The sequence below is a fragment of the Convolutriloba macropyga genome, chromosome 9 (assembly GCF_964194025.1).
Source record: "Convolutriloba macropyga chromosome 9, txConMacr16.3, whole genome shotgun sequence".
NCBI lineage: Eukaryota > Metazoa > Xenacoelomorpha > Acoela > Convolutidae > Convolutriloba > Convolutriloba macropyga.
The window spans coordinates 35964983-35992881 of NC_134476.1; the positions used below are offsets into that span (position 1 = coordinate 35964983).

At 35.8% G+C, this 27899-nt stretch overlaps 2 protein-coding genes across 2 annotated transcripts in view; one reads left to right on the top strand and one right to left on the bottom strand.

The window, feature by feature from the left end:
• LOC142345753 (potassium voltage-gated channel subfamily A member 1-like) overlaps positions 1 to 27899 on the bottom strand; it is a 488213-nt gene that overhangs the window by 426661 nt on the left and 33653 nt on the right. The gene's annotated exons all lie outside the window — the stretch shown is intronic.
• Positions 3987 to 27641, top strand: LOC142345752 (glutathione reductase-like). Its single transcript, XM_075398055.1, has 6 exons — positions 3987 to 4390; positions 13218 to 13689; positions 18892 to 18989; positions 20590 to 20719; positions 21258 to 21429; positions 27235 to 27641. The coding sequence occupies exons 1-6, from the start codon at positions 4015 to 4017 to the stop codon at positions 27397 to 27399; spliced, it is 1413 nt and encodes a 470-aa protein (XP_075254170.1). The 5' UTR covers positions 3987 to 4014; the 3' UTR covers positions 27400 to 27641.

Genomic DNA, 27899 nt, shown 5'->3' on the forward strand with positions numbered 1-27899 from the left:
CAAGTAACACTCCTTCAGCTATTCGGCCGGTGTTGAGATTTTTAGATCTTTTTTCCACAGTGGAAAAACTGATCGGGGAGCTCCACAAGGAAATTAGAACATCAAAAGAAGGATTCACAGGTGGGTCAACATCTGGTTTAATGTTGTGGTGAAACAAATGACATTGAATGGACGCCTATTGGACAGTAGAAAAGCTAAGGACTTTTGAAGCTACATACATCAGCAAGCTGAAGCCTGCACTAAACACGCGTGATGAATAAAGGGGGTGCGAACTCACGCCAAAAAAATAGTTCAAATTAAAATTTTGACTAGATGAAGATACAGAGTGCAAAAAGCTTTATGTGCATGACAAAACGAAATTCTCAAAACCTCCACAAGAAGGATACTTAGGTTTAGGGCATATTTGGAATAACCCTAGAGATATAAAAACATGGCCAAAATCGAAAAATCCGGAATAGGAATTTTTTCAAAGAAATCGATAATAGATGTATATATGAGTTGTAAATAGGCTAGAAAAAATTTCGATTTAATTTTTTAGAAATTTTCCTAGAATTGTTTTAATGGTGGTCTCAGACAATTGAAAAACATACTCATTTCACCTTTTAACAATTTGTGAAGCAGTTTTAACTTGACGATGAACGTAAAGATCGAAAACCTTCTTAACCGTTTTAAATATCAGAAGTAATTTTAATTTGACAAATTGGTTTCTTTTATCTTAACTAATACTTGAAAAAAATTGCACCATAAATTGCTTCGGTTCAATTGACTTCTTGAAAAGGTAAAATTTTTGCTTTTTCTAGTGCAACCACAGAGTTGAGAAAGATTAAGCATAAAACAGGAGGACTAGCTAAGTCCCCCCCAATTGACATGCTAGCAGCATTCTTGTCTTATCCTTTTACACTTCAAAAAAAACCCTAAATCAGATCCTATCAGTACTAGCCGCCTCATTTTTGTTCATTGTAAGGTTTTCCCGCAAATTTTCTACTACTGGACTCAAAATTTGCTGCGGACGTTTTGTCTGGTCTATTTAAACAAACCAAAAATTTTATGAAGTTTGAAATTTTGTCAGTCAATATTTTCCCTGTGTTTCCACTTGATGTTATCTTCTTGTAAACGTATCTTGTTAGTTTTTTCTCTTCGCAAGGTTAGCAATAACTTATTTTTCTAAACGAAGTCTGTCGGGTTGAGGAACGTCTCAACTTCTTAATGAATCGCCTTTTTTATTTTATTATTTTAACTGTTAGGCCAAAAATCCATAAGAATTACAATCATTAACTCCAAATATTTTAGATACTGAAAAATTTCATTGGTTTGAATATCAAAACTTTTGAAATTGTGCACTCAAAACATACAGTGCATGGAACTCTTTGCTCTGAATTTGTGAAAAACAGAAACTTATCATACATATACCAATCGAAACTTATATTTTGCGGAAAGATTTTAAAAGCTAGAAAATATTGCCTGACTGCTTAAGGCCATGGATAATTATTCCTTTCAAACACAAAATTAGTTTTCCTATGTTGTCATACAATTCCAAACCTTCTGGTTACTTTAAGTAACACTTTCTCAACTATTTGGGCGGCGTTGAGATTCGAAGTTTTATTCTCCAATTGTCTTCCTTTTGCATTCAAATTGAGCAGATCAATTGATCAAGCAAATTCTTGAAAACTTAGTTCTTAGAGATTATATCTCCTAAAAATATTTCACTAGGCTTAGGTGTAAAGTTTTGGCGCAAATCTTGATTACTTTTAGCCCTCTCTTCTGTGCTCTTTTTTTGCATCAAGTAAATTAAAATTATATCCATACAGTTAAATATACCTGAAACAAAAAATATTTCAAATCATTCAAACAAAATAATGTAATAAACATCAACAATTTCCTAAAAAATCACATTGTAAAATTTTCTTTCGATTGTATTCTTCCTAGAAATAAAAATAACTTTTAAAAGCTCCTACGTTACTAGTCAAAGGAATTTTTTTTTGTGAGAGCAAGAAATCATTCAACGTTTTCTTAAAAACGTTTTCATTTTTTGCCAATCGAAGCCAATGTGGTAACTTATACCATTTTTGTACACATTGACGAACAATCGAATTCATTCCAAAGCTGAATTTGGCATTTTGCCTAATTTTGAATTGTTTTGTTCGAGTATTTTGATGAAGACTCAGATACCCAAGAAAATTTTCAGAATTTTCTGGCCTCACGATATCATAATGAAATTTGATTAGCGACCTTTTTGCTATTATTAGCCCAGCTGGTTGGGTCTTTGTCTGGAATAGCAGATCTCTTGCTTTGTCATAATTCTTTCGTATAAAGCACAGCTTTACACCCCAGTTAATCTGTCGGTTAAGGCGTTTTAGATTTTTTGCAGATATATTTTGAAAAAAAATCGCCGAAAATGATAAGTGTGAAAGCACAAGTGATTTTAAAAGAAGAATGCGCGCGTTTAGGGGAACTTGAGGTCTCATAAGGTAAATTGATTTTATAGCATGAGCCATCTTTTTCAAGCTTTTATTCCGCTGCTCCTCGAAACTAAGATTCCTGTCAATTTGAATACCAAGATATCGGCAAATTTTTTGCGTTGTGAGAACTTCGTTATTGTAAAAAATGATTCGAAATCAGAATTATCGCGCGAGAAAAAGTTTAATTCGTTTTTGTTTGTATTCAAAGTTTGTTTGTTCGTCTCTACATATTCTTCTGTTTTATGTAAAATTTCCGTGACTTTTCCATGTAAGCTACCTTTGTGTCCACAACAGACAATACTTGTGTCATCTGCGAATTGAATTACCTTTTCCGTTGTGCTTATATTAGATGAGAAATCCTTCAAATATAAAAGAAAAGTCAGTGGTCCTAAAACAGTTCCTTGTGGTACCCCGTGATTCAAAATTTCACAATCAGAGAATACGCCATTAACTTTTACCTTTTGTCTGCCGTTAGCAAGAAATGAAAACAGTAATTCTTTCGCTTCCTGTTTCAATTTTTTAAGGAATATGTTATGCGAAATGGAATTAAACAGTTTTGCAAGGTCTAGAAAAATAGCAACAGTTTCTTTGCTTTGATCTTAATTAGCCAAAATTGTTTTAACCAGTTCTAGAACTGCATCTGTTGCAGACTTTTTTTTCTGAAATCCAAATTGCTCTTTGTTTATAATTTTATGCTTATCAATGAACTCCATCATCTCAGTCAGAAGGAGGCGCTCAAAAGTTTTTGGAGTTACAGAAATTGGTCAATAATTTGTGCTATCTAATTAATCACCGTTTTTGAAAATTGGTGTTACATAGGCTAGTTTCATTTTAGTTGGGAACACTTTCTCCTTAATGCACTCATTTAAGGCCAACTGTAGAGGTTACAAGGTTACACTCAATGCCTATTGTTTTTGCTCCGATAGTTTTAACTTACTCGTCAACACTTTTTCTTCAAAGAAGCGTACATCCATCTTGAAACGCAATATTTTAATATTCGTTCTCCGTTGTGCATAAGTGTGCAACAGTTCTCTTATTAGAGACAAAAAATTGACAAAACTTTTTTGACCCCTAATTTCAAATTTTTGTTTTCAAGTTTGTCCCCTAAGGGGCTAAGACATCGATTTTCAAAAAAACTGTTTCCGAAAACTTTTGACTCACAAAACGTTTAACAACATTTCACAACCATTAGAGACAAAAAATTGACAAAAAATTTTTAGTCTAAGTTTTTGTCCCCGTTTTTCAAAAATTGCATTTCGGTAAAAAAAAAACAGGGGGACAATTTGGTAGCGAGTCATTCCCCCCGTTGTGTCCCTAGTCAGCTTTTTACACTACTCATGACACTGAAGCATAAACGACTACTAGTACTACTGCATGCACGTTCATATCAAGGAATGTTATCACCATTGTTATCTTTCAAAGTTTATCCTTTCCGATTTGAGTAGTTTCCTCTGAGTGATTTTCTGTCTGCTCTGTGCTTGAGGAATTTAATTATTCTTTGATTTGGAGTTGTTGGCACTGTGAACTGGGGTTCAGGGTGGTCAATTTTTTTCAGATGCTGAAGCGCTTCATTGCAATGGCACCCGTTCCCTCAGCAGCTCATTTTGACTATCTTGTTATTGGTGGGGGTTCGGGAGGCATCGCCAGTGCCAAGAAAGCGGCTTCATTTGGAGCGAAAGTAGGAATTATTGAAAGTGGACCAATAGGTGGAACATGTGTGAATGTTGGATGCGTACCAAAGAAGATAATGTTTTCTGCCGCTTCCATCAAAGAGATTCTTGACCACGATGCAAAAGCAGATTACGGCTTTAGTTTTGATTCGCCTACATTTAGCTGGCCTACCTTGAAACAAGCGCGAGATGCATACATTAAAAGGCTGAATGGGATATATATCTCCGGTTTGGACAAACTTGGGATAACAACCATTAGAGGTAATAGAATTTTCAGTTAATTATTTTAATTAGTATACACAACCCAAATACCTAATTTATGAGTTTTTTCCATTTGATTGGCGGGGATTGGGATATCGAAACTTTTTTAGCATTTGATTTTACCTCGCTTCTATTTTGAATATGCTTTAAGAAGAAACTAACATAGTGGAAGTTCGAAATCAATACGTGCATAGCAATAGTGTGATGTATGTCTTGAGAAAACTTGTATTGTTACCTTTTTGGGAGTTGCGGGTTTCGCAAAGGGTTCATTGACAAAATAAACGCACAAAATGCAATTTTATATGGTAAAGCTGCCTGTTTTTGACGCCAATTTTATTCAACGTAATTTTGTCCGTTTCTTTTGATTTTTATAACAATAGACGTAAAGTCATCAGAAGTTTAGGAGGTCTAAATTCAGAAAACCTTTCAAGCATACTTATAGCGAAAACAGATAAAAGTTGGCCAGTTTTCTCTAAGAAGCTGTATTTTCACGTGACGTGAAATATGTGAACTTAACCATTCATCAATCAATTTAAGCAAGAATTTGCATTGTGAATTTAACAACTTTATAATCAAGTTGAACAAATTTCACTTAGGACTGAACTGAAATTGCACTTGGGGCAACTGAGAGAAAACTGACAAATTTTTTAAATAGGTGTTCATTGTAAGTGGTTGTCAGTGTTTCTGAATTGACCTACTAAACTTCTGATTATTATGCGTCGGTTCATTTAAAATTAAACTGAACTGTCAATCACGCGACCAACACTGGCTTGAAAAACAGCCAGTTTGCCATGTGAAAATACATTTTGTGCGTTTACTTTTGTCAACGAGTGTATCGTACTTGATTTTTTACTATCGTCTTCGCAGCTCGAAATGACTATTTTACTTTGATATTGGATTTCGCTAAGGGAAGTACTTGTCTAATTTCTGGCCCTAGCTTTGCAGCGCGCAATCAAGAGAAATTAGATAATTGAATTCGAGCTGGTTAATTTAGGAGAAGCAAGTTAATGCAGCTGGAATTAAATTAGGATTGAACAAACAATAACTTAGACAAGCAGGATGTTTGAAATGAAATGTGATTAATAAGGAAATGAAGGGAAAACTAATTTTGAACTAAATTACTGCATCATATGATTTTACTGCACTGAAATAAATAAATTACGTCCAGGTATAACATACCCCCCAGAGTTTTTTATAAAAATTGCGCAATAATGAAAACTTTAATAATAGTAGCATCTTTACAATGTTAATGATTGATCCCCGGCTAAGTATGTAATAACAATTTGTTTACTGGTTATCATCGCTAGTGATAGGTAGTAGTATACAGTTTTAATGATTGTCCAAAACAGTTTTACTCTCAGTCATTATTAACTCCGCTTCGTATACAGTCACTGAAATTGTATCATCCTCGAGTGTCGGGCCCCTGTTATCAACAAGATATCTGATTTGATGATCAGGGGAGAGAATTCTCCCTTGGCGGGCGAGATGTTTCTGGCCTCTTGTGCTTGCTTCGCTTCAGCTTCACCGTTTCGATAACGGAAGTAGACGGTGGTTGAACATTTTCAACATCTCCAGCTCGGCGCTTTCGTCTAGGTTGGGCGGTGCTCAGAGATTTCGATAACGATTCGAATTTTCCGTAGTAATTTGGACTCCTCCTAGTTCGTCCACTAGATCATTTGTCCGTGTTTGTGTCTGCTTGAATGGGGGAAACTTGTTGCAAAAAAGATGCGGATGTGTTAGAAACTATTTGAAGGGTTAACTTGCCCGTCGATTCTTCAGGTAGCGAAGTATGATGATCTCGAACAGCCGCGAAGTTCAGGAGATCTGGGACGCGTCCTCGCATAGCGCTTGTTACCTTAGATTTTGAATGGGAAACCCCCCTGCATAGTTCAAGTTTCTTGTACTTCACCTTTTGTCACCTTTGAGCTTTCGTGCAAATTCCTTTACGTGGCTTTGTATTTTTATTCAGTTTTTCTAAGTTTTTCCCACCTTTTTGCCAGTGCGGGGTGCACGTCGATCTGCATACACTTTTAGAGGAGTAAGTGCTCGAGCTGAGTGCCAAACTTCTCAATATCGCTATAGCGAATTGTTACCACTGAATTACCCGGCTCCTTGATCTTGGAGGTAGGGCTTACTTTGACAATATTCGAGCCCAGGGCGAGCAATTGGTATACGCCTTCCAAGTTTTCTTTTTCTTCCCGGACTTTTTCTTCCCGTTTTTTGTTGAGCTATTTTCAGCTGTACAGCTTGTTCAGCGAGGGGAATTGGTCGGCAAAGATTGAAACGTGGTTCGTCGTTATCGCTGCTCTTCTGGCGTTCATTCGCATCGTATGTGGCCCTGGTTACTCCTTTCTCAACTTCTATATCGCTCCAATATCAGTTGACCCATTTGTCATCTGAGAGACTGGCGTCTGACTGAACTATGTCTTCTTCTAAATAGTACTTTATAATGCTCTCGTACGTGAGATTAGACAGTTTAGGTGTAGTACACATAACGCTCAGCGGGTTATTAGCTTTTCTACCAAAGTTTGATTCGAAGGGCGAAATCTGAGTGAAGAAACTAAAGTTGGTGATCTATGATCTTTTATGCCTGCTTTTTGTTGAACAAATTGGTGGCCGATTTTTCTTCTTCAATACATGAAAATCTATTCTTAATAATCTGTATTAGTCTTTCGACCAGTCCAATCGCCAGGTGATCTTTAACTGGAGCTTTAGTAATATCTGTTATTGCTTTTACACAAGTTCTCTACTTGAGGTCCCGCGAGACCTTTTGCAATCGGATTGTACGTGGTACACTATGATTTTAGCTATACATGTTAAAAAATTGGTTACTTTTGGAGCATTTGATTTTTCATATATACATGCTGTGGGTTTTTTTTAGAAAATCGATCTATTGCCGCTAAGAAGTTTATCTCGTTTTCTTTTTCATCATGGATAGTTCCTCTAAAATCAATTATTTCCTTTTTAACAGTTCAATACAAAGTGATGTGTGAGTTGTTTGGCGGTAATTACCGATTCAAGATTGTTACCTATTGCAGTGAAAGGTTTACACTGTTTATTTGACTATCAATTTTCTATTCATGTATGGCCACCAACAATGTGTAGACATACATATCATGACCCAGGTATCCGCGTATATCATCAAGAAGGGCTCTTGCTAAACGTTCGGGATGGCGTTTTCTCATCTTTACATAGGCGTCCGGATCGCACATGTAAGTCGCGCCAGTATGTGTGGATATAAGGGTTTATTTGTTTAAGTCGTTCCTTGTTGTTAGTGAAAACGCAGTCTCGCACCTTTTTTAGCACCGTGTCTTTGCTGGTGAGAGGCTATTAGGCTTTTGCTGAATACTTTTCCCACGATGTTATCAATTGTTGCGGATATGGGGCAAATTGTCAGACGCGTGCTAACGTTTAGTGAGGCGGCCAGCGAAGCGGGAATTGAGGTAGATAGTGGATTTGCGTTACTTGAAGTTTCACCAAATCTAACTCGTGTTGAGCATTTCTTGTTATGATTAGGAGGCATTGTAATTTTATCGACAAAGTTCGATTGAGATTTATGAAGGCGACTGATTTTGACAACGAAGTTGCCCAAAAAACAATATTTTGCTCTTGTTGTTTGACTCTTGCAATTATGACTGAATGTCTATTAATTTGCGGATAAGTGTTCTAAGTAATAGCGGTTCTCGCTTAGCGAGTGTGCTATCATTGTTAGTTTGGTACTTGTTAGCGAAACGTAGATTTCGCCTAGCGAGTGATGTGTTAATTGTTATTTGAGGCGCGGAATGCGCATATTTAATAGTTTGAATTTTGGGCTGTATTTAACACTGGATTTTGCTGAACGAATGGCAAGTCATAAGCATGCGTGTGTGAGTAGGTATTAAATGTTATTTTTTCGCTGAGTATAGACCGCTCATTTGGTGAGGTGATTCGCGTTGCGGAATCTTGTGTTTTAAATGTAGTTGAGGTGCGGACTGTATTGAATTTAAATTTAAAGATTTTGTGGATGCAGAAATTAACTCTTATTTAGCAACAAGGAATTCCTCCTCCTTGGCAGATACTTTTTAGCGTTTTGATTTCAATGTCGACAAATATAATCAACAAGGCCCAATTTCGCACCAGGCGTGTGTTCAACTGAAAACTGTTACCGCAAAAGTCTGTCAAACCAACTGTTTAAGCGGCTGTTTTAAGATTTGTTTGAAATGTTTAGAGTATTGAAAGTAATGATCTGTGATCAGTAATTTCTTAAAATGGTTTTCCGTAAAGATAATTTTTGGAATATTCAATTGACCATTTGACACCAAGCAATTCTAGTTCATTAACGCTATCTTTCTTCGCACGATTATAGAAATCTAGATGTTAAATTACTAGGTTTCCATTTATCTACTGTTAATTGTTGTAAGGCTGCTTCTTGTCCGGTGCGTGAAGCGTCGATTTTCAATCGCTTTTCGTGTCGCGGGTTATAGTGGCAGTTATCTTTAGCATTTGCAACTCGATTTATATTTCTTTGAAACAATTTTCCTGAAAATCGGTCCAGACGAACGTAATTGATTTTCGTAGTTGAGGGCGTAATGAGTGACTTTTTTGAGCATGATGTGGAATGAATTTACTAATATAATGTACAGAACCAATGAACGATCGAAGTTTTCGGTAGTTCAGGGGACGAAATTGCAGATATTTTACTTTCGATGGAGCAAATTCCTGTTTGTGAAATGTGACAACCAAGCCAATTTATTTCTAGGTTCGCAAAAGACATTTAAATAATTTAAATCTGCGGTTTTCTTCATCAAGACGGCAGAGAAAATCAAAGATCTATTTTTTATGTTCATCCTCTGTTCCTTTACTGACTGTTAATATGTCATCAAGAAAGCAATAGATATTTTTTAATCCTATTAAAGTGTAGTCCATTGCTTTTTTCCATGGCATATCAGTGAGACCATGAAATCCAGTTTGAAACCGGGATGGATGTGCCTGTCACATCAGCGCTTAGATTAAAGTTACAGTGCTTACGCGTTTTGGGATGTAAGTTTATGCTATTTGAGATATAGCTTATGTTGAGAAGCAGGCAGTGCTTTGCGATGTGGGATCTCTAATTTGTTGAAATATTGATCCCATTAGTAGTTCAATTTTTGGCGTTTGATATTTATTTTTGTGTATTGCTTTAATACTAATCTTAGAATCGAGTGCTAGCTTTACTGATTTCTGTTAACAGTGACTATGATAGGTGAGATGAAGTACTGATCTGTACAGCTTGTGAGTTTAATGATGTTTTTTTATCTAGTATTTTTTTGAGTACTAGATTTACTTTATCTTGCAAGTTAATTGGAATGCGTCTTTTCTTTCTGAAGTCTTGGATGGAAATGTTAATGAAATTTTGATTTGGCAACATGATTTTTTGATCTTCCAGTACGAGTTATCAGATTAGGGAATTGAAGTGCTACATGTTCTTTAATTGCGCAGTGTGTTGAAATAATATTCACGTGATTACCTTTATTAGATGGGAGTTATGTGACTGCAAGTCCAAGTTGATCAAAAAGATCGAGTTCGATTAGTGGTTTGAGGCCGTTAGCAACAACTGTGAATTCTGTAGCTGGTATATACCAGCTGTTGCTTGTTACTGGTGTTCGTTTTTTCTTTTGGCCTGGGTCGGCTCATTCGAGAACGTACGGAATTGCAGTTTGTTCAATTTGCTCACGCATATCGCTTTGGGTTTCTGTTATCTATTGTCGTCGCGAGTTACTTGTCCAAAATACTGCATGCATTTCCTGAATTAATTAGCAGGGTAGTAGAGGTGTTTCGGATTCTTCTTGGCGTTCTGATATCCTTGTTACCAAAGTCGATATTAGCGACCATATTATCGACTCAACTACTGTAGTCAGAGTCATACTGTAGAGTTGATTGTACATAAATTACTGAATCTTCGGGTTGAGGTTCTTCGAGAGCTTTAACCGATTTTTCTTGTGGTTCGAGGCTTTCTGTTTTTTTTCTGGTTTTCACAAACTTCGGCAAAGTGGTTTGCTAAACCGCGGTTTTTGCTGGTTTTTCGTGCAATATTTTCTCGCTGTCCCGGGATGCTTATTACCCCGCAATTTGGCCACTGGGATAGTGGTGGACTAACGCCATAATTTGGAATATGTTTTTTAGACTAGATTGAAGAAAGAGTGCTAGACGGATATTGGATTGCGTTCACGCTTGCCGGGACAATGGTTTTATGGGCTTAGATTTGATGTTGGTTTAGCATCCCGAGTTCACCATTTCTCCTATCAACTCTTTTTGAATTTCTGGATCAGTTAAGTTTGTGATGAAGCAATCTCTCATTCGTGTCTTCTTTTTTTCGAAATTGCAGTTTTCTGCTAATTCTTTGAGCTTTCCGTAGAAATATTCCACTGTCTCGCCTCTTAATTTTTTCGTTATGGGGAAAACGTGTCTGTCAAATTTTATAATGCGGGGTCTGATAAATGCTGCCTCTTCTACTAATTTCCAAAACTCTGCTCTAGATAATGTGTCAACTAAAATGTGCGGTGTCTTTCTGTTGAGAGTTCTCCGTCCCTCCACTCCGATACTCAGTTATAGCAGCGATACAGTGTTTCGGTCGGCGAGCTGCCTCTGTTTTTCCCCGCAGTTTATTCCAACTTCTATCAGCCGTTGGCGTTTGTTCTGCCAGTTCATTTTCTGGTGAGCATTTCGGGCATTACGTTGCGTTCCGATTGTGCTGAGGAACCTAAGATGGTCTCGTAGATTTGTTCCAATGGCGAGTCCGCAATTTGTGGTTTAGGGCCGAGTAGCGTGTCTAATATAATATTTTCTTTGGCTAGCAGGGCTAGTTTGTATTGTACTCTCTATTTTTCCCAGCGAAGATGTGGGTCAGGTGTGAGCTTGTCCCAATATGCATTAATCCCCGGAGTTCGTTTGTTTGCTGACTGCACAATGTCGTACTTAATTATTTTACTATCGCCTTCGCAGCGCGAAATGACATTTTTACTTTGAGATTGGATTTCGCCAAGCGAAATAGTTGTCTAAATTCTGGCCTCAGCTTCGCAGAGCAAAATCAAAGAATTATGACAAATGGATTTGAAGTGGTTAATTTAAGAGATTGAAAGTTAAGTACTCGTCAACAAGAGTAGTTATGAACAAAACTGAATGACCATGCAGCGGGAAGTAATTTAGGAGTAAACAGAGAATCACTTAGACAATCGGGAAGCTTGAATTGAAATCAGATTAGTTGGGAATTGAAGAGTAAACTAAAATTGTGCTAAATTGCTGCATCATATTATTTTTTACTGCACTATAGTAAATAAATGATATCCAGGCGTGACAGAGTGCCTACTTTTTGATTTTTAATTTTCGTGGTTTTCAATCTAATATACGATGAGGCATCTAAGTTTTAGCAGCTTTTCAGTACGCAACAAGCTTTGATTTTCGGGGGTTTCTAAATTTTGGTGGAAAATATATATAGCCAAAATTTGAGCTTCCCAAAAAATTAGTGCTTAGTTGCGTACCGGAAAGATTTTGTTATACTAGACTGAAAACAGCATTTGCTAAATTTTTCATGAAAATGCCGCTAAGTGTAAGCTTTTGTGGATATTTTCAGTTTGTGCCTACCCCCCCCCCCCCCAGTACGTTACGTACCCCCCCCCCCCCCCCCCAGTACGTTACGTACCCCCCAGTTATATGTTATAGAGCACGTGTCATTACATAGTAAATCATTGTAAAACTATGGCACGTGCGTGGGGTGGTTGGGTGCAAATAGTATGCCTCCACTAAGCTGGGGGGGGGGGGGGCATAAACGGAAAAGATCCGCTTTTGTAATTTTGGGAACAATACCTTGTGACATTCTACTTCAGTATTTCTCACCATCAAAAATGCATGCGCTAACCGCCGACTACAGTGACGAAGAATTCATGAATTTAGTCACCTTTTTCCCGGATAGCCAATTTCTTCAATCAAGGTAATCATTTTACCGCAATTTTTTAAAATAAACGTGCGCATTTTGCTGGGTAATGTCGGGTTGAAGAGGGGGCTAGCGAGAAAATCCCATGAATTATGTAAAATACAGTGGAGTATATTAGCTGCTCCTGGAACAATTTTAATAACTGATAAACTTAAAAACCCAGTTAAGAGACTAGCTTGGATAAATTTAGTTTTCGCGTTGATCTCGAAACTTAAGAATTTCATTTCTATCAAGCTCCTTATGATAATGACCTTTGAAGTGTTTGTAGTTTTGAATTCTTGTAAACGCGTAGATCACTGGTATGCGTAGGGAAGGAAATGGTTGTTTTCGAAATGTTCATATTTGACTTGAAAGGTGTTGTTCCATCTGTAATTGCGATTATTAATCAAGTGAAAAGAATGACACATTACTTAGATGCGATCGCAATTAGAGTTTTCCAGATATAACTATTTGTTCGTTGAAAAGTAGCTTCATTTTGAAGGGCGTAACTATTGAAACAGCCGGTTATTGTTGATAATATACAGATGAACAGGGTTGTCAGTTGGGCTCAGTTGACTAGCACAGGCAATATCGTTACTCTATTTCGAGATTCTGCAATTTTTATTGCGTGGTGTATTGCATTTTTTGTATCAAGAATTGCAAAAATGAGGACGAATCGAATCAAAATTTGGCTGTTGTTGTAAAGATCGTTAATTTTGAACAACCGATTGGATAGTTGACTCTTTGAGTTGATACACATATAGTATAATTTAACGAGAGTTCAAAATTAAGGTCATTCAATTTTCTTTGTTTTGACTTATGCTAATTGGTTTATTGGGCTGTTGTACATCTGATTGGCCAAGATTACGGTGACTAATATAATTCACTTTTTTTCAATAGGACTGGCGAAGTTCAAAAGCGCAACAGAGGTTGAAGTTGAGGGTGCTGGGGTTTATTCAGCTGAGCGAATCCTCATTGCATGTGGAGGACGCCCACGGATGCTGGGAATTCCCGGACAGGAATTGGCGATTGATAGCGATGGTTTCTTCTTACTCGAGGACCTCCCTAAAACGTGCTGCGTTATTGGTGCTGGCTACATTGCTGTTGAAATGGCAGGCATTTTGAATAGCCTGGGTTGTGAAACAACTTTGGTAATCAGGAAAGAGAAGGTTTTGAGATCTTTTGATGAAACTCTGAGCGATGTTCTAACAGAAAAGATCAAAAGCAGTGGCATCAAATTGGTGACCAATGCAGTACCACAGAAGTTGTATAAGAGTGAAGATGGATCCCTAGCAGTTGAGACAACAGCCGGAACTCTGGATGGTTTTGAAATTGTTTTGAATGCCATCGGCAGAATTCCTAACACTGACAGGTACTTTTTCAATCAATACCGTAAAACTATCGACAATTGATTTTTCATTGCATTTGTCTACGTTTTTTATGGTGTGAAAAGAAATGTTTTGCGTAGAAATACGATAAATTTTCTTTTGATCGACTCGGCTTAAAAGCTCCCATGAATACATTTCCCTGATGCCTTTATTAATGAAATAGGTATTCAGAACAAAAGGAAGTTCAATATGATTATGATTTCTAAGACGTATCAGAGCAAAACTTGAATTGAAAACGCGATTGATCAATGTCGCGTTTCAATAATTCTACTACAATAAAAGTTTTTGAAATTGTTGTAAACCTATATGTCTTGTTGTTAATAGTGGCGAAGCAATAGCGGCTATTATTGGGGACATCGTGATTTTTTACAATTAAAAGAATTTGAATTGTATTGAGGCGCTATCTTTTTTTTTAAGATCTGTTCACACATTTTCATGATTTTTGAAGTCAAATTGGAGTAGTGATTTTGGTCACGCCGAAACAGGAAATGGAGCGAAAAAGCGAGTGGTTTTGCGGCGTGAATTTTTTCGCTCTAATTTTAAAGTAGAGTTAGAAAACGGTGTTTGAACAAAAATTTGGTTTCTCGGTAGTGGTTTTTTGTTCACATGCGGCAATTTCACACTGATTTTTTTTTCTGTTTTTTCGATTTTTTGGATCGAATTTTTTTCTAAATAGTTTTCCCAATCCATTCACAGCTCATTCTGGACCTATTTTTTGTTAGAATCAAAATTACATATCTCACTAGTGGTTTTTTGTTCTCCCAAGCAGCGTTTTGACATTGATTTTCTGTTTTTTTTGTCTTTTTCATCTGATTTTTTTTAGAAATGGTTTTTCCAATTCACTCATTGTCCGTTCTAGGTCTAGTTGTTTGTTAAGTCAATGAAACTTCTTTGAAATGTACGTCAGGACTTGTCCTGCTATGTTTCTTTATTTCGTCATGATTTTTGTTACGACCATATGACGTCACAGCCACTTTTTGTTCATTCGTTCATGCAATTTCAACTGAATTGCATGTGTGACGTCATTTTTCGCTCTTAGTGGAGCGAGTTTATTTGTTCATGCGCGTGATTAAATTTTTGGTCACACTTGACTTACCTCACTCTCAAAAATGACTTCCTCAATTTGAAATTGACTTTTATTTACTTTAATTCAAAGAGATAAGGTCAAATGGGTGTGTGTCACTCTAATTGAAGGTTATTTGAGATCAGCTAATAGAGGCAGCACTAACTTATACAGATTTTTAATCGAAATATAACAGATCAGCCTTCAATGAAAAGACGAATTTTTTTGGTCTGTTTTTTTAGACTGCCGATCTACGAATCTATTGCGGCTATTTTCTGGCAATCTGCCAGCTATGTTTTAACATCTGTTCACACATTTTAATTTTTGAAGTCAAATTGGAGTAGTGATTTTGGTCAAGCCGAAACAGGAAGTGAAGCGAAAAAGCGAGTGGTTTTGCAGCGTAAAATTTCCCTCTAATTTTAAACTAGTGAGAAAATGGTGTTTGATCAAAAATTCGCTTTCTCGCTAGTGGTTTTTGGTTCACATGCGGCAATTTCACTTGATTTTTACTGTTTTTTCGATTTTTGGATCGGATTTTTTTGTAAATGGTTTTTCCAATCCATTCATAGTTCATTATAGGCCTAGTTTTTTGTTTCAACCAAATTTCCATTTCTCTCCTGTGGTTTTTTGTTCAGATCCGGCATTTTGACATTGATTTTCTGTTTTTTTTTAAATGTTTTTGATCTGATTTTTTTAGAAATTGTTTTCCCAATTTTCTCATAGTCCGTTCTAGTTTTAATTTGTTGTTTAGTCAAAGAAAATTCTTTGAATTGTACGTCAGGACTTGTGCTATGTTTTTTAATTCGTCGTCTCCATCGGTGATTCTTACGAACTGACTTCTTGCAATTGCTTTTTCAATGACTTCAGTGACTTCTACTGCTTTGCAGTTAAAATTTGTGTACCTGACGTCATTTCTGCTTTTAGGTCAATTGCGTGACGTACATCAGTCGAAAAATGACTTCTGAACTCACTTATGGAACTTTAAATTTTATGAACATTTACTAGTTATTAGTAAGCATCTAAGTAGTGCCAAACTTACATGCCCTGATTCTTGACTGTTAGTCTTGAATTTTTTATTTCGAATACCAATTTCGAAAAAAAACTCGTTTAGGGCTTTTTCCTTATAGACCGTAGGTGTCATAAATTTGACAGTCCGATTATAACCCAAAAAGTCTAGTGGTCTATTAAAGGAATGGTGGTCGATCTGTCTATCTCATTTCTTTAGTTGTTTCAATTCATGGTAGGACACAAGCGTAGCTATTTTCCGGCAATCTGCTGGCTATGTTTTTTATCAAAAATTTTTGCTTGACGTTTTTTGACTTCTTAGCTAGAACAACCTAGAAAATGAGCAATTTAACTCTTTGTCTTTAAAACCGGGATAGTTCTGTAAAACCCGATTTGAACGTCTCTGGTTTTTCAAGAATCTTTGGTTTTCCATGAGTTTGCGGTATTTGAGAAGTTCTCCGAGAGCTTTAGTAGGCTCAGTGTACGACTCACGGAAGCTACTGAGGAACGCTTGACAAATTAAATATTCGTGGTTTAAAGGGGAGATATTAGACCGCCATTGCTCCCGTTCTTCTATTAGCCCTTTGAGGCTACTCGTCATGATTTTGCGCTATTTTTAACCAAAAACTAACCTCTTGCCTGTCTTTTAAAAGCAATGCGTCCGTCGCTAGTTGTCACATTCAATAAATGTCAAATTTCATTCATCAGCTATTTGAGGTGCAATTGTTGACATATTGTGATCACTTTTTATATGTTTGAATTATGTGTTAATATCACAATAAGACCAGGCGACGATTAATTGAATACTCTTTGCAAACTTCTTTTTTAATAGCCGCGAAGCAATAGAGGCTGCTATTGGTGACATCGTGGTTTTTTTTTAATTCGTCTCCTTCGATGATTCTTGCGACCTGACTTCTTGGAATTGACTTTTTCAATTTCAGTGATTTTTGCTGCATTGCATTTAAAATTTGTGTGAGTGACGTCATTTGTTCTGCCTTTAGATCAATTGCCTTATTGACTTACCTAACTCAAAAAAATGACTTCTGAACCAGCTTAATGAACTTCATTTTTTGTGAACATTTACTAGTTAAATGTGAATAGTGTGCATCTAAGTAGTGCCAAACGTATATGCTCTAATTCTTCAGTATAAGAGTCTTGAGTTTTTGATTTTGAATAGTAATTTTGAAAAGGCTCCATTAGGGCTTTTTTTCCTTATGAAGCGTATGTGTCTCATAAAAATGACTCCGAATCTAACCAAAAAGTCTAGTGGTCTATAAGAGGACTTGTGGTCAATCTTTCTATCTTATCTCTTTAGTTGTTTAATTGTTCATGGAAGGCCACAAGCGTATATCGCGGCTATTTTCCGGTAATCTGCCGGCTATGTTCTTGCAATGCTGCACTTAATGGGAGTCTAGACGACCCAAATGTATTCAAAGATAGACGCGATAGATGCTGATAAGTTGCAGAAGTTGAATTCATTTAAAGTAGACAATGTGGTGACAGAAAGATGTAGACGCGGTATAGCTCAGCGGTGTGGAAGAAATTTACCGATAATTTTACCAGCTAATGGAATCATATTCAGTTACGAGGACCAACAATTCCATCATTTGACCAGTGCTACAATAGGATGTACTCTGAGGAGGTTCCTGGGAGAGACAATGCAGAGCAGCAGCCTGAACCGTTTTTACGGTAGCTACCCGTTCCAAAAACAACTTAGAAAGTTCCAGATTCTTATTCTCTGGAAGACTATGAATTGTCGATCGTTCCTGATTTTGGTGTACAATCTGTCTCAAAATTAGAGCGGAAGTTTGTTCAATGAGGGTGGTGTGACATTCAATAAATGTCAAAATTCTTGAATTTTCATTGATTTCCTATTTTAGGTGTAATTGTTGACATGTGGTGATCACTATGTTGATATATTTAAATGATGTGTTAATGTCAATTTCTTAAGATCAAGACGAAAGCAGCAGTCCATGAAATCAATTGATCAATTGAATACTCTTCGGGAACTTTTTCTTTGCATGCTGTACGTATAGGAAACTAGACGACCCAGAAGTATCCGAAGATAAACGCGATATTTGCCGATAAGTTGCAGAAGTTGAGTTAATTTAACGTATACGATAGTAGTCGGTTATGTCTAATAAAATTCTAAAACTCCAACCGATTTGGTGCCAAACAATTGCTTTATATTAAGACATTTGAATGTTTTTGTAAGCAGTAAACTATGATGACACTTAGACACTATAATGAAGATGAATCTTTAATTTATCTCAAAAGAGCTTAGCAGCTTTTTCAAAAAAAAGGCCGAAAGCAATGCCAAGATACACTTTCCGTAATATCTAGTTAACTCGTTAATGCTATAATCAGAAGAGATATACAGCTGTCCATAATTAAGAAGGTGTTAACTAAATCGATTGATCTTTACTTGGACATTGCGCAAAAATTACTATATAAAGTGAGTCGTAAAGCGTCCCCAGGCGTCATTCTAAGCGAAAGTTTGCAATACGTAAACTAATAATTGAGTGAAATTTGGATACGTCCCAGCAAAATTGATTGATGTTTATCATTGAGGGTAATGATCAACATAAGAAGTAGAGACAGAATAACATATTGGAAATTTTCAAAGTGGAATTCACGCAGCTGCAAAATTACTGCAATTACTGGCAGCAAACACTTTATAGCATGGAAAAATTAACAACCATGCTTCCTGGGTGTATTGAAGCAAAACAAGTTGTGGAAAAAAATGAAGGAAACGGTTAGAAAAGAACAAAATTGAGTCAGCAGTTGGATCATTACGAGCAATTTTTCGGCTAATTGCAGCACTATTGTCACTGCTGATAGAAGAATTATTTACACTTGCTGATAACACAGTTATATCTCTATCTTTTCATATGTCTGGATGTTCTTGATTTTAGTCTACCTGAATACTCAGAAATGAAAGCTGGATCTTTTAACATCGTAGCGTTTGGAATCAGCATAATTAATAAATATTGTATCGTCATGAAGTATAGCAAACTGACTATCAGAACAGATCAATAAGGCTAACGATTGTCGCCTCTAGAGACTTAAATTTGCAGACATGAATTCTCTTTTTGTTGGAGTGAACAAATTTTTTTAGACTGGCACTTGACAAGTGTGGGGTGGCAGTGGACGGAGACAATCACGTGATTGTGGATGAGTACCAAAATACAAACATACCATCCATTCACTCTATTGGTAAGTTGCTCCATTCTAAATATTCTGAGTAACAAAAATAATGTTAACTTTTGATACCTCCATTGATAACTTTTGATAAATAATGTTAACTTTTGATACCTCCATTGACAAAAGCAAAATCAAGTTAGAGCAAAATGCAAACAAACTTATTCGTTTTTTTCATGAACATCACCTCACAGTTAATACCTCTAAAACTGAATTCATGATATTTGGTAAGAGCAAAAGAAAAGATTTCAGTGAACAGATAATTTTAGATTCAATTCCAATAGACGAGAAACCTGAAGTAAAATATTTAGGGGTTCACATAGACAGCAATTTAACGTTTCAAGAGGAAGTGAAACATGTCTTACGAAAAATGGCCCGAGGAATAAAAACAATTTATGCTATTAGAAAATCAATTCCACAAAAACTATTGATACTTGTCCTAAATGCCCTAGTATTAAGTCACTTGCACTACTCAGCGGTTATCATTCACGCAATTGAGCAAAATTTAATAATGTCTCGTGAGAAACAGCTTAACTGGTCATTACGAGCAACCTTTTTTAGACAGAAATTTGAATCTGTTCAAGATATTAAATGCAGTCGGAATATACTACCCGTAAAACTCTTTTTAAAAACAAAAATATTACAATACTTTTGGAAAATAAAAAAACAGTTACGACCTGCTTTTTCACCAACATCGGGACGTCCTTTAATCACCTGGAATCTTCATGAGTCTATAAGGACAAAAAATTATTCTGTTACTAAAAATTTTTCTCTATCAAAAGGCAAAACTCGTTTGTTAGATTATTGATACTAGATTGGAATGAACTACCCAGCGAAATTAAAATCAAACAAGACAAAAAAAGTTTCCCCAAGCAACTTAGAACTTTCTTCTCCTCAGCTAACAAAAGGAACCCTTTTTTGTGGAAGGTTACTTGTTCAACATGGCGTGACTTTAAATTTGGAAAATGAATTAGAACTACTGTTTACTGGTTGGGTTGACTTTATAAACTTAATTAATTTTTATTTTGAGATATGCGACATAATTTGAATTTAACTCAAGTTTTCTGTTATAATATGTAAATAATAAATCCATTTAAATAATTACACTGCCGGACTAATATCAATTGTAATCGTTGATGTGGATCGGAATTCAGTGTTTTTTTGTTGTGCCTAATCAAGTATTGACCAATCCAAAGAAAAAAGCTGGTGAGACTAATCATTACAAGTAATATGTACCTTTATATAGGGGTAGAATAGGAGTTGTAACTGTTTTTGAAAGGTAATTTGTGTTCAGTTTTAACTGTTGATAGCGTACAGCAATTATCAAGTTTCAGTGATAGCAAAACCAAGATTTTGAATTTGATTTTTATCGACATCTAAAAAAATACACGTGATGGTCTACCAAGAGGGGGGAGTGAAATGGTTAGCCACATAAATTTGCAAGTCGATCGAACATTTCAGAGGTCGATGTTCAAATTTTAGACATCTAGATATAGGCATTCGATATCCATTTACATGTCACGAGTTCTATAAACGTTCGCTTGAGTTGCAACTTGAGAAGGCACTGACTGACTATAATGGAAGGAAATGATCTTAATAAAGTTATGTGGTGTAGGAGACTGTTGTGGGAAGTGGCTGTTGACTCCAGTGGCGATTGCTGCTGGGAGAAGACTGTCTCGCAGACTGTTCAACAAAGAGACTGATCTCATGCTACAATATCACAACATACCCACTGTTGTATTCAGGTACGCCATACTCAACTAATAAACTATAGTAAACATAACATTATCATCATAGCAGTGTTCTCTCAATTTGCGCTCTAACCAACTTGAAAGTTGGGCTAGGGAGTTATCAAAATTCAATGTAATCTTAATATGCACATTCTAATCAGATGAAAGCCTCTGTTTTGCGACGTGATAATAGCCTCACGAGTTTTTCTGACTACTACAAAAGGAATTTGAATAAAAATGCTTCCGTACTTGGCGCCCAACAAAAATGGGCTACTCGATAAAGAGAGCTCCAATTTATTCGCCCAAAATTAGTTGCGAGTTTCCGAAAATTGGGCAAATAATTTCAAACCTTGCAGAGTGATATTTGAATTAAAAACCATCAGAGACGAAATCAGAGAGCGAAATAGGATAGTAAATGTGCATTATGCTTTCTCTGCTTTAATGAAATTCACAATGGTCTAATGATACCATTACAAATTACATTCATAGAGCATAATTTTATATACCAATTGAGTGTTGTGTTTAAAGCGCTTGTAAAGGATTGATGTTTCAGTCACCCTCCAATAGGGACAGTTGGGTACACGGAGAAGGAGGCCACTGACCTGTATGGGAGAGAGAACCTCAGCATATACAAGACCACTTTCACTCAAATGTACTTCTCAATGAGTGAGAGGAAAGAAAAGACAACCATGAAGCTTATCTGTCTCAAGTCAGAGAATGAGAAGGTATGGGCCAAGTTTGAAGGCATCATGAAGTCCGGATTAGATATTTGAAAAGCCTTGAGGTATCTTATAGTCCTTTAAATGCAATCGTATATTCTCTTTCTCTAAGCTGCCTTATGTTACTTTTTATAGCTGCAAAGCTGTAAGCTGAGCGTATCTATATTGCGGTGCTCTTGGTTTTTTTACAATTCAAAGAATTCGAATTGTATTGGGGCGCTGTCTTTTTACGACTCGAAGAGGAGTATTGGAGAAGTCCTTTTTTTAATCAATTTTATTGGAGTGATTTTTGAAGCGGGAAATGAAACGCGTGAAAAAATTTGAAGTGATTTTGGTGCTGAACAAAAGTGAAGAGCGGAGCGAAAAGAGAGTGGTTTTTGTTCACACCGCTGTTTTTGAGAGAGCGAGAAATTGATGTGTGGAAAAAAATTTTCTCCAAGCGAGCGAAATTTTTTGTTCACGTGCGGCTTTTAAAAGCAGTTTTTTTGCAACTTTTGATATTTATGAAGTTTGATTATAATATTGTATTAGTTTCAGGCTTGTTTCGATAGGAATTGAAGGTTTCAAGTAGTTAATTTGAGTTTAATGCTAATTTGGAGGTTTTTGATCAGTTTTGCTGATTTTTAGACCCAATTTAATGATTTTTTGCCTGTTTTTTTTTTGTTTTAATGCTTTAAGTGGGATTTGAATAGAAGCTTGTTACTTAAAGAATATTCAGATACCAATTGGCTAAGGTTTTCTGGGTATAAATTATTCTTTTCTTAGGAAAATTGACAGAAAAATTGAGAAATTTTAAACCATTTTTTACTTTTTTGCAGTTTTCCTTTTTTTTAACCTTAGACTTAGACAAGTTTCTTAGCCTATTATGACTTGACCATTGTTTTGCGAGCTTTCCATTGCTATAATTGCAAATGAACTTTATTCGGCTTTATGTTTCACTGTACTATTATTAATCTTTAAGTTTTTCTAGTTTTTTTTTAATTTGTTTTTGATTTTGCCGTTTCTATTCTTCCTCAAATTTTTTATGGCATTTGTGGAGGTTCAGGGTTCACAATAGTTGTTGTAGTTGTTAAGTCATAAGTATGGGCAATTTTCTCCTTCGAGTAGTTTCCGGAATTCTTCCGGCTATGTTTTTTTTAAGATCTGTTCACACATTTTCATTTTTGAAGTCAAATTTGAGTAGATATTTTGGTCACGCCGAATCAGGAAATGGAGCGAAAAAGCGAGTGGTTTTGCGGCGTGAAATTTTTACTCTAATTTCAAAGTTGAGTGAGAAAATGGTGTTTAAAAATTTGCTTTCTCGCTAGTGGTTTTTGTTCACATGCGGCAATTTCACTTGATTTTCACTGTTTTTTCGATTTTTTGGATCTGATTTTTTTCTAAGTGGTTTTCCCAATCCATTAATAGTTCATTCTAGGCCTAGTTTTGTGTTTGAACCAAATTTCTATTTCTCGCTTATGGTTTTTTGTTCACATGCATCAGTTTGACATCGATTTTGTTTTGTTTTTTTTTTTCAATTTTTTCAACTGATTTTCCTAGAAATGGCTTTCCCAATTCCATCATAGTCTGTTCTTGGTCTAATTGTTTGTGTAGTCAATGAAAGTTCTTTGAATTGTGCGTCAGGACTTGTCCTGTTATGTTTTTTTTTGTTTCGTCTGACGCTCTTTTTTCGTTTTACATTTGTTCACAAAAGAGCGTCGTCTGACGCTCTTTTTTCGTTTTACATTTGTTCACACAGCAAAGCTGAAAAAGTCAAATTTTCTGAATGACTTCTTTCTCTCACTAACGGCATTTGCGAGAGTGACGTCATTTATCACTCGCTTTAGCAAAAGTTTTTAGTTTATTTGCGTGATTAGATTTTGATCATACGTGACTTACCTCACTCAATAAAATGACTTTTGTACTTTAAAACTTAAGTTTAATTTGAATTTGTTTAAGGTCAAAGGAACTCCTATATGCAGTAAAGGTCCCTAATAAGAGGCTTCTGTGGAATGAATTTTAACACGCTTTATTAATTTATCGCTGAATGTTTTTTAGCCTAGTTTTTTGAGCAGCGTCGTTTTTTTTTCAATTTAGATCTGTCTCTGTTTCTATCTCTGTTATACGGCACGCGGGTCTATTCTCTCGCAGCTATTCCGGCAATCTGCCGGCTATGTTAACGAAATTTCATACAAAATATTCCCGAGTGTGTAGTTCACAGCAAGAACGTCGTCTCATTTTGAGAGCTGAGAAACTGAAAGCTGACCGTAGCTATGTTGCTGTACTCTTAGTTTCTTACAATCCACAGGATTTGGATCGTATTGGTGCGTTGTCTTTTCTATTGGTGCGCTGTTAGTAGTAGTGATTTTAGTCATGCTGGAGTAGTAAAGTGACTGAAAAGAGCAGTTTTAATCTGAGAATTTTTAAAGTGCCTTAAAAGTGGAGTTACACAAAAATTTTTGAACAAACTGGCGGCTTTTAGGAGAATTTTTCGCGTGTGAGAGTTCGACGCTTCTGTTTTCAATGTTTCTGCTCGAAAAATCCCTTTAGAGAATGCTGTTTAATTTTAATGTTAGTCCTTTAATGGTGCATAATCCTACTTGATTAAAACCTCAGTGAGAAAGCTAGAAGTTTTTATGATTCATTTGTTTGCACAAATTGTAAGTGGATTTTCTGTGTTGCCGAAGCTGTTGTGTTGATAGCCGCACAGTGATAGCTGGGGCTATTATTGGCCTTCTCTTGGTTTTTTACGACTCGAAGAGGAGTATTGGTTTTCTAAAGGTTTTTTTTTACCGGAAGCACTATTCGTTCAGATGATGTTTTGACCTAAAAGCTAAAGTGAGTAAAATTGCCGTGTGAACTATTTTTTGCTGAGCGAGAGGAGTTTTTTTGATCGTGTGCTGAGTTTAGTGAATGACTTTTTGACTTTGAAAAGTAGTTTTTGACTGAATGGCACATAGATAACCGTTTTTCGTCCAAGTGGCCCAGTTTTTTTGCTTATTTGGATTTTTGCAGAAATAATTTTTATTCGATGCGATATAGAACTTTAAACCTATTGAATAGATACCACAGTGTTTTTGCTGAGCCTTAAAACGCGTTTGAAGTTCAAAATTGGCACATATTTCTTGATTTTTCTTAGTTAATTTTTGGCTTTTTTTTCTAGTAATTTTTTCATTTTTAGATCTTTCAGCCGTCTTTTTGTCAAAAATCAGTTAATATAGCAACTTCCCTTTGATAATTTATATACTCGCCTCTTTCTTCCTTGATGTAATTTTGTTTTTATAAAATTGTACATATGCTAGTCCGATTTTGGTAGTTTTTTTTCAATTTTTCTCAGTTTTTTTTGTATTTTGATTTTAATTACTAGAAATTGTCTTTTTGTGCAACACGAGGGACTTTAATTTCGCTTCAATAAAAATTCAATTTTTTCATGGGGTTAAGTTTTTGAAAAACAGTTAAATTTTTTCATAAATGCAGTCTCAAAAATTTTTTGATTATTTGCAAAATGGTTCAATGTTTCGAATGTTTGAATTCTGTTTTTGCTTTTTTGTCTTGTTCATTAGGATGGATCCTTGTCTCGGACGAATCGTTGTCTCTTCTATGTCTCGAATGTTGAACAATGAAATGTATTCGTTTCTCTTGATTTTTTAAATTTGATTTCTAACTTTCAAAAATCAAGAATTAGTCTTTTTGTTTGGGTGTTCCTTACATTATGTCCATATTCCTCACATTCCAGTTTGTATCGTTCTAGATTTGTCATGGCATTTACATTTATATTTGTTATGTTGATCTTTTCCGTTGTTAAAATTTGAATGATTTCAGCTTTCTTAGATTTGCGTCCTTTCTTTGGTTTGCAATTGATTTCATTCACCTTAAGGCAGTACTGAGAGTTTGCTAGAAAACCTTTTCCAAAGTATCGACTTATTACTAGTTCTTGCATTTTTTGAGGCCTTGGTATTATTTTACAACGATTTTTTGCCTTGATTATTATTCTGTTGCTTGTCTTTTGATTAATTTGATTTTTGAGTTAATATGAAATCAGTTTGTCCTGATTATGTACATCAAGGAAGAAGTAGGTGGTTTTTGTCTTAAATGCAGAGATTGGACTTATCTAATTGTGATGGTTTTCTTATTCCTAAAATTGAGGACTCTTTTCGGAAAATGTTAAGATTATCTGACGTTTGCTTTCGCGATCTCTTTGAGATTAGAATCATGAATTATTTGAGGGCAATTGATAGCCCTGTCAGCTTTTTCAGCTTATCGGTATTTTGACCATCCTAATTATTTCGGACTTTCTCAACGTTACCCAACATTTTCAATAATATTGCATAATAATTTTGCTGCATTTTGTTTCTCTTGGTGACTGGCTTAAATTTCACCATTTTTTAGATCAGACCTGGAGAGGTAATGAGTTAATCGTTTATTTCAAAAGGTAATGAATTCAGCGGTAATTACGGTTTTTTTGTGAAGTTTTGATGCTTTGAGTCGCTTCCGGAGTTCTTCCGGCTGTTTTTTTTCGTCGTCGCGATTTTTGTTACGACCATATGACGTCACAACCACTTCAAATCTGCTTTTTGTTTATTCGTTCATGTAATTTCAACTGAAGTGCGTGCGTGACGTCATTTTTTGCTCTTAGTGGTGCTAATTTTTTTGTTCATTTGCGTGATTAAGTTTTTGGTCACACTTGACTTCTCGCTCACAAAAATGACTTCCTCACTTCGAAATTGACTTTTATTTACTTCATTTCAAAGAGATAAGGTCAAATGGGTGTGTGTCACTTTAAATGAAGGTTATTAGAGAGCAGCTATTAGTGGCAACAGAAACAGATTTTTAATCAAAATTTAACATATCAGCCTTCAATGAAAAGACGAATTTTTTTCGTCTGTCTTTTTTAGTTTTTTTTGAGATCTACGAAGCTATTGCGGCTATTTTCTGGCAATCTGCCAGCTATGTTTGTGTCTACTCGTTTACTCTCAAAATGGAGGTCTATCCATAATTGAATCCAATTCCTTGTTTTCTGTTCACAGCTAACGGCTCTCGTGAATTGACATATTTCGTTATCAAAAATTAATGTTTTTGATATCCTTTTTGGTGTCTTAAGTAAATCTCACCGGCTCTTTTTAACCTCTGTCATTTAGCATCATTTTGATCTCAGGTTTTCTTGCCAGGCATAAGTAAATCTTTTTAATTGCTCTCAAACGAAGTTTGTAGCAATTATATTAGTCCTGTTGATCTTTTTTATGCGATTTTTCGCTTGACCAATTTTTCGTCTTACGCATTTGGCTTTTTGTCCTCAAAAACGGGATAAATTGGTAGCGCCCAGCGGGCATTAAGTGCTCTTAGAGCATTTCAGCTCACTATTCTTCAAGTATGGGATTCACAGAATCTGTTTTGGAGACTTATACTTATGGTGCGAAGGGCGGTTCTTAGAGATTTAGAGATTGACCCCCCCCCCCCCACTGTTGCCACCCCATCAGCCACCCGCTGCACAAACTTTGTTTCTGTTCTTATGATGGTTTGTGTCACTGAGTAAATAATCTATCCAGAGAGAAGGCATTATCATTCTAATTGAGAAATATGTTGTACCAGCTATTTAATTCCAATCATTGTACATGGTAATATTCTAGCGAGACGGAGAACATTTCGCTATTTTTGGTAGCAGAGTAGTTTATTTCAGTCAGTAAGTTGTTAGCTCAATATGACTGACAGTATGCGCGCTAAATGGCTGACGTTTGATATTTGACTGTTACTTTTAAACGCAAACCGTCTTTTGAATGTTACTTGCTTGCTATATACTGTACTTTTGACCTCTAAAATGAATTACCATTTTAGGTGATTGGACTTCACATGATTGGGTTGAATTGTGACGAGATGCTGCAGGGCTTCTCAGTGGCTGTCAAAATGGGTGCAACCAAGGCAGAGTTTGATGACACTGTCGCTATACACCCGACTGCATCTGAGGAACTTGTCACTTTGACTGAAGCTAATCTTGTATGATCACACAAACATCTTAACATCTGATAAACTTGAACAAAACGAACACAAAATAATCAGGCTAAATATCAGGTGACAAACTTGACAGAAAATGTTAATACTGTTAACTGGAGATAAATTTATTTTGAAGATTGATTTACAATTGTGTTCTGAGAGCTTCCTGTAAGTACAGATTTGATCATATCTTTAAATGAATTGTAGATATTAGTTAAAAGCTGCTCTATTGAATTTTATTTTGATTGGCATTTTTTAAACTAACAATTGAGATAGAAATTTGTTCATTTGTGCATTTAAGAGCGGAGGACGAACTTTTTTTTGAGATGAGCCACGTTTTTTTTTGTCAAACTCGGAAAATAACGTTCCTCTAACATATGCCACTCGTAAACAAAAAGGGAAAGGTGAAGGAGGATTAAAGCTACGTGAGTGATACCTGACTTTCAGAGTTGAGCAGGTGAATCCTGGTTTTGTGTTTACTTGCTATTATTGCCTTTTTCAGTCAAAGA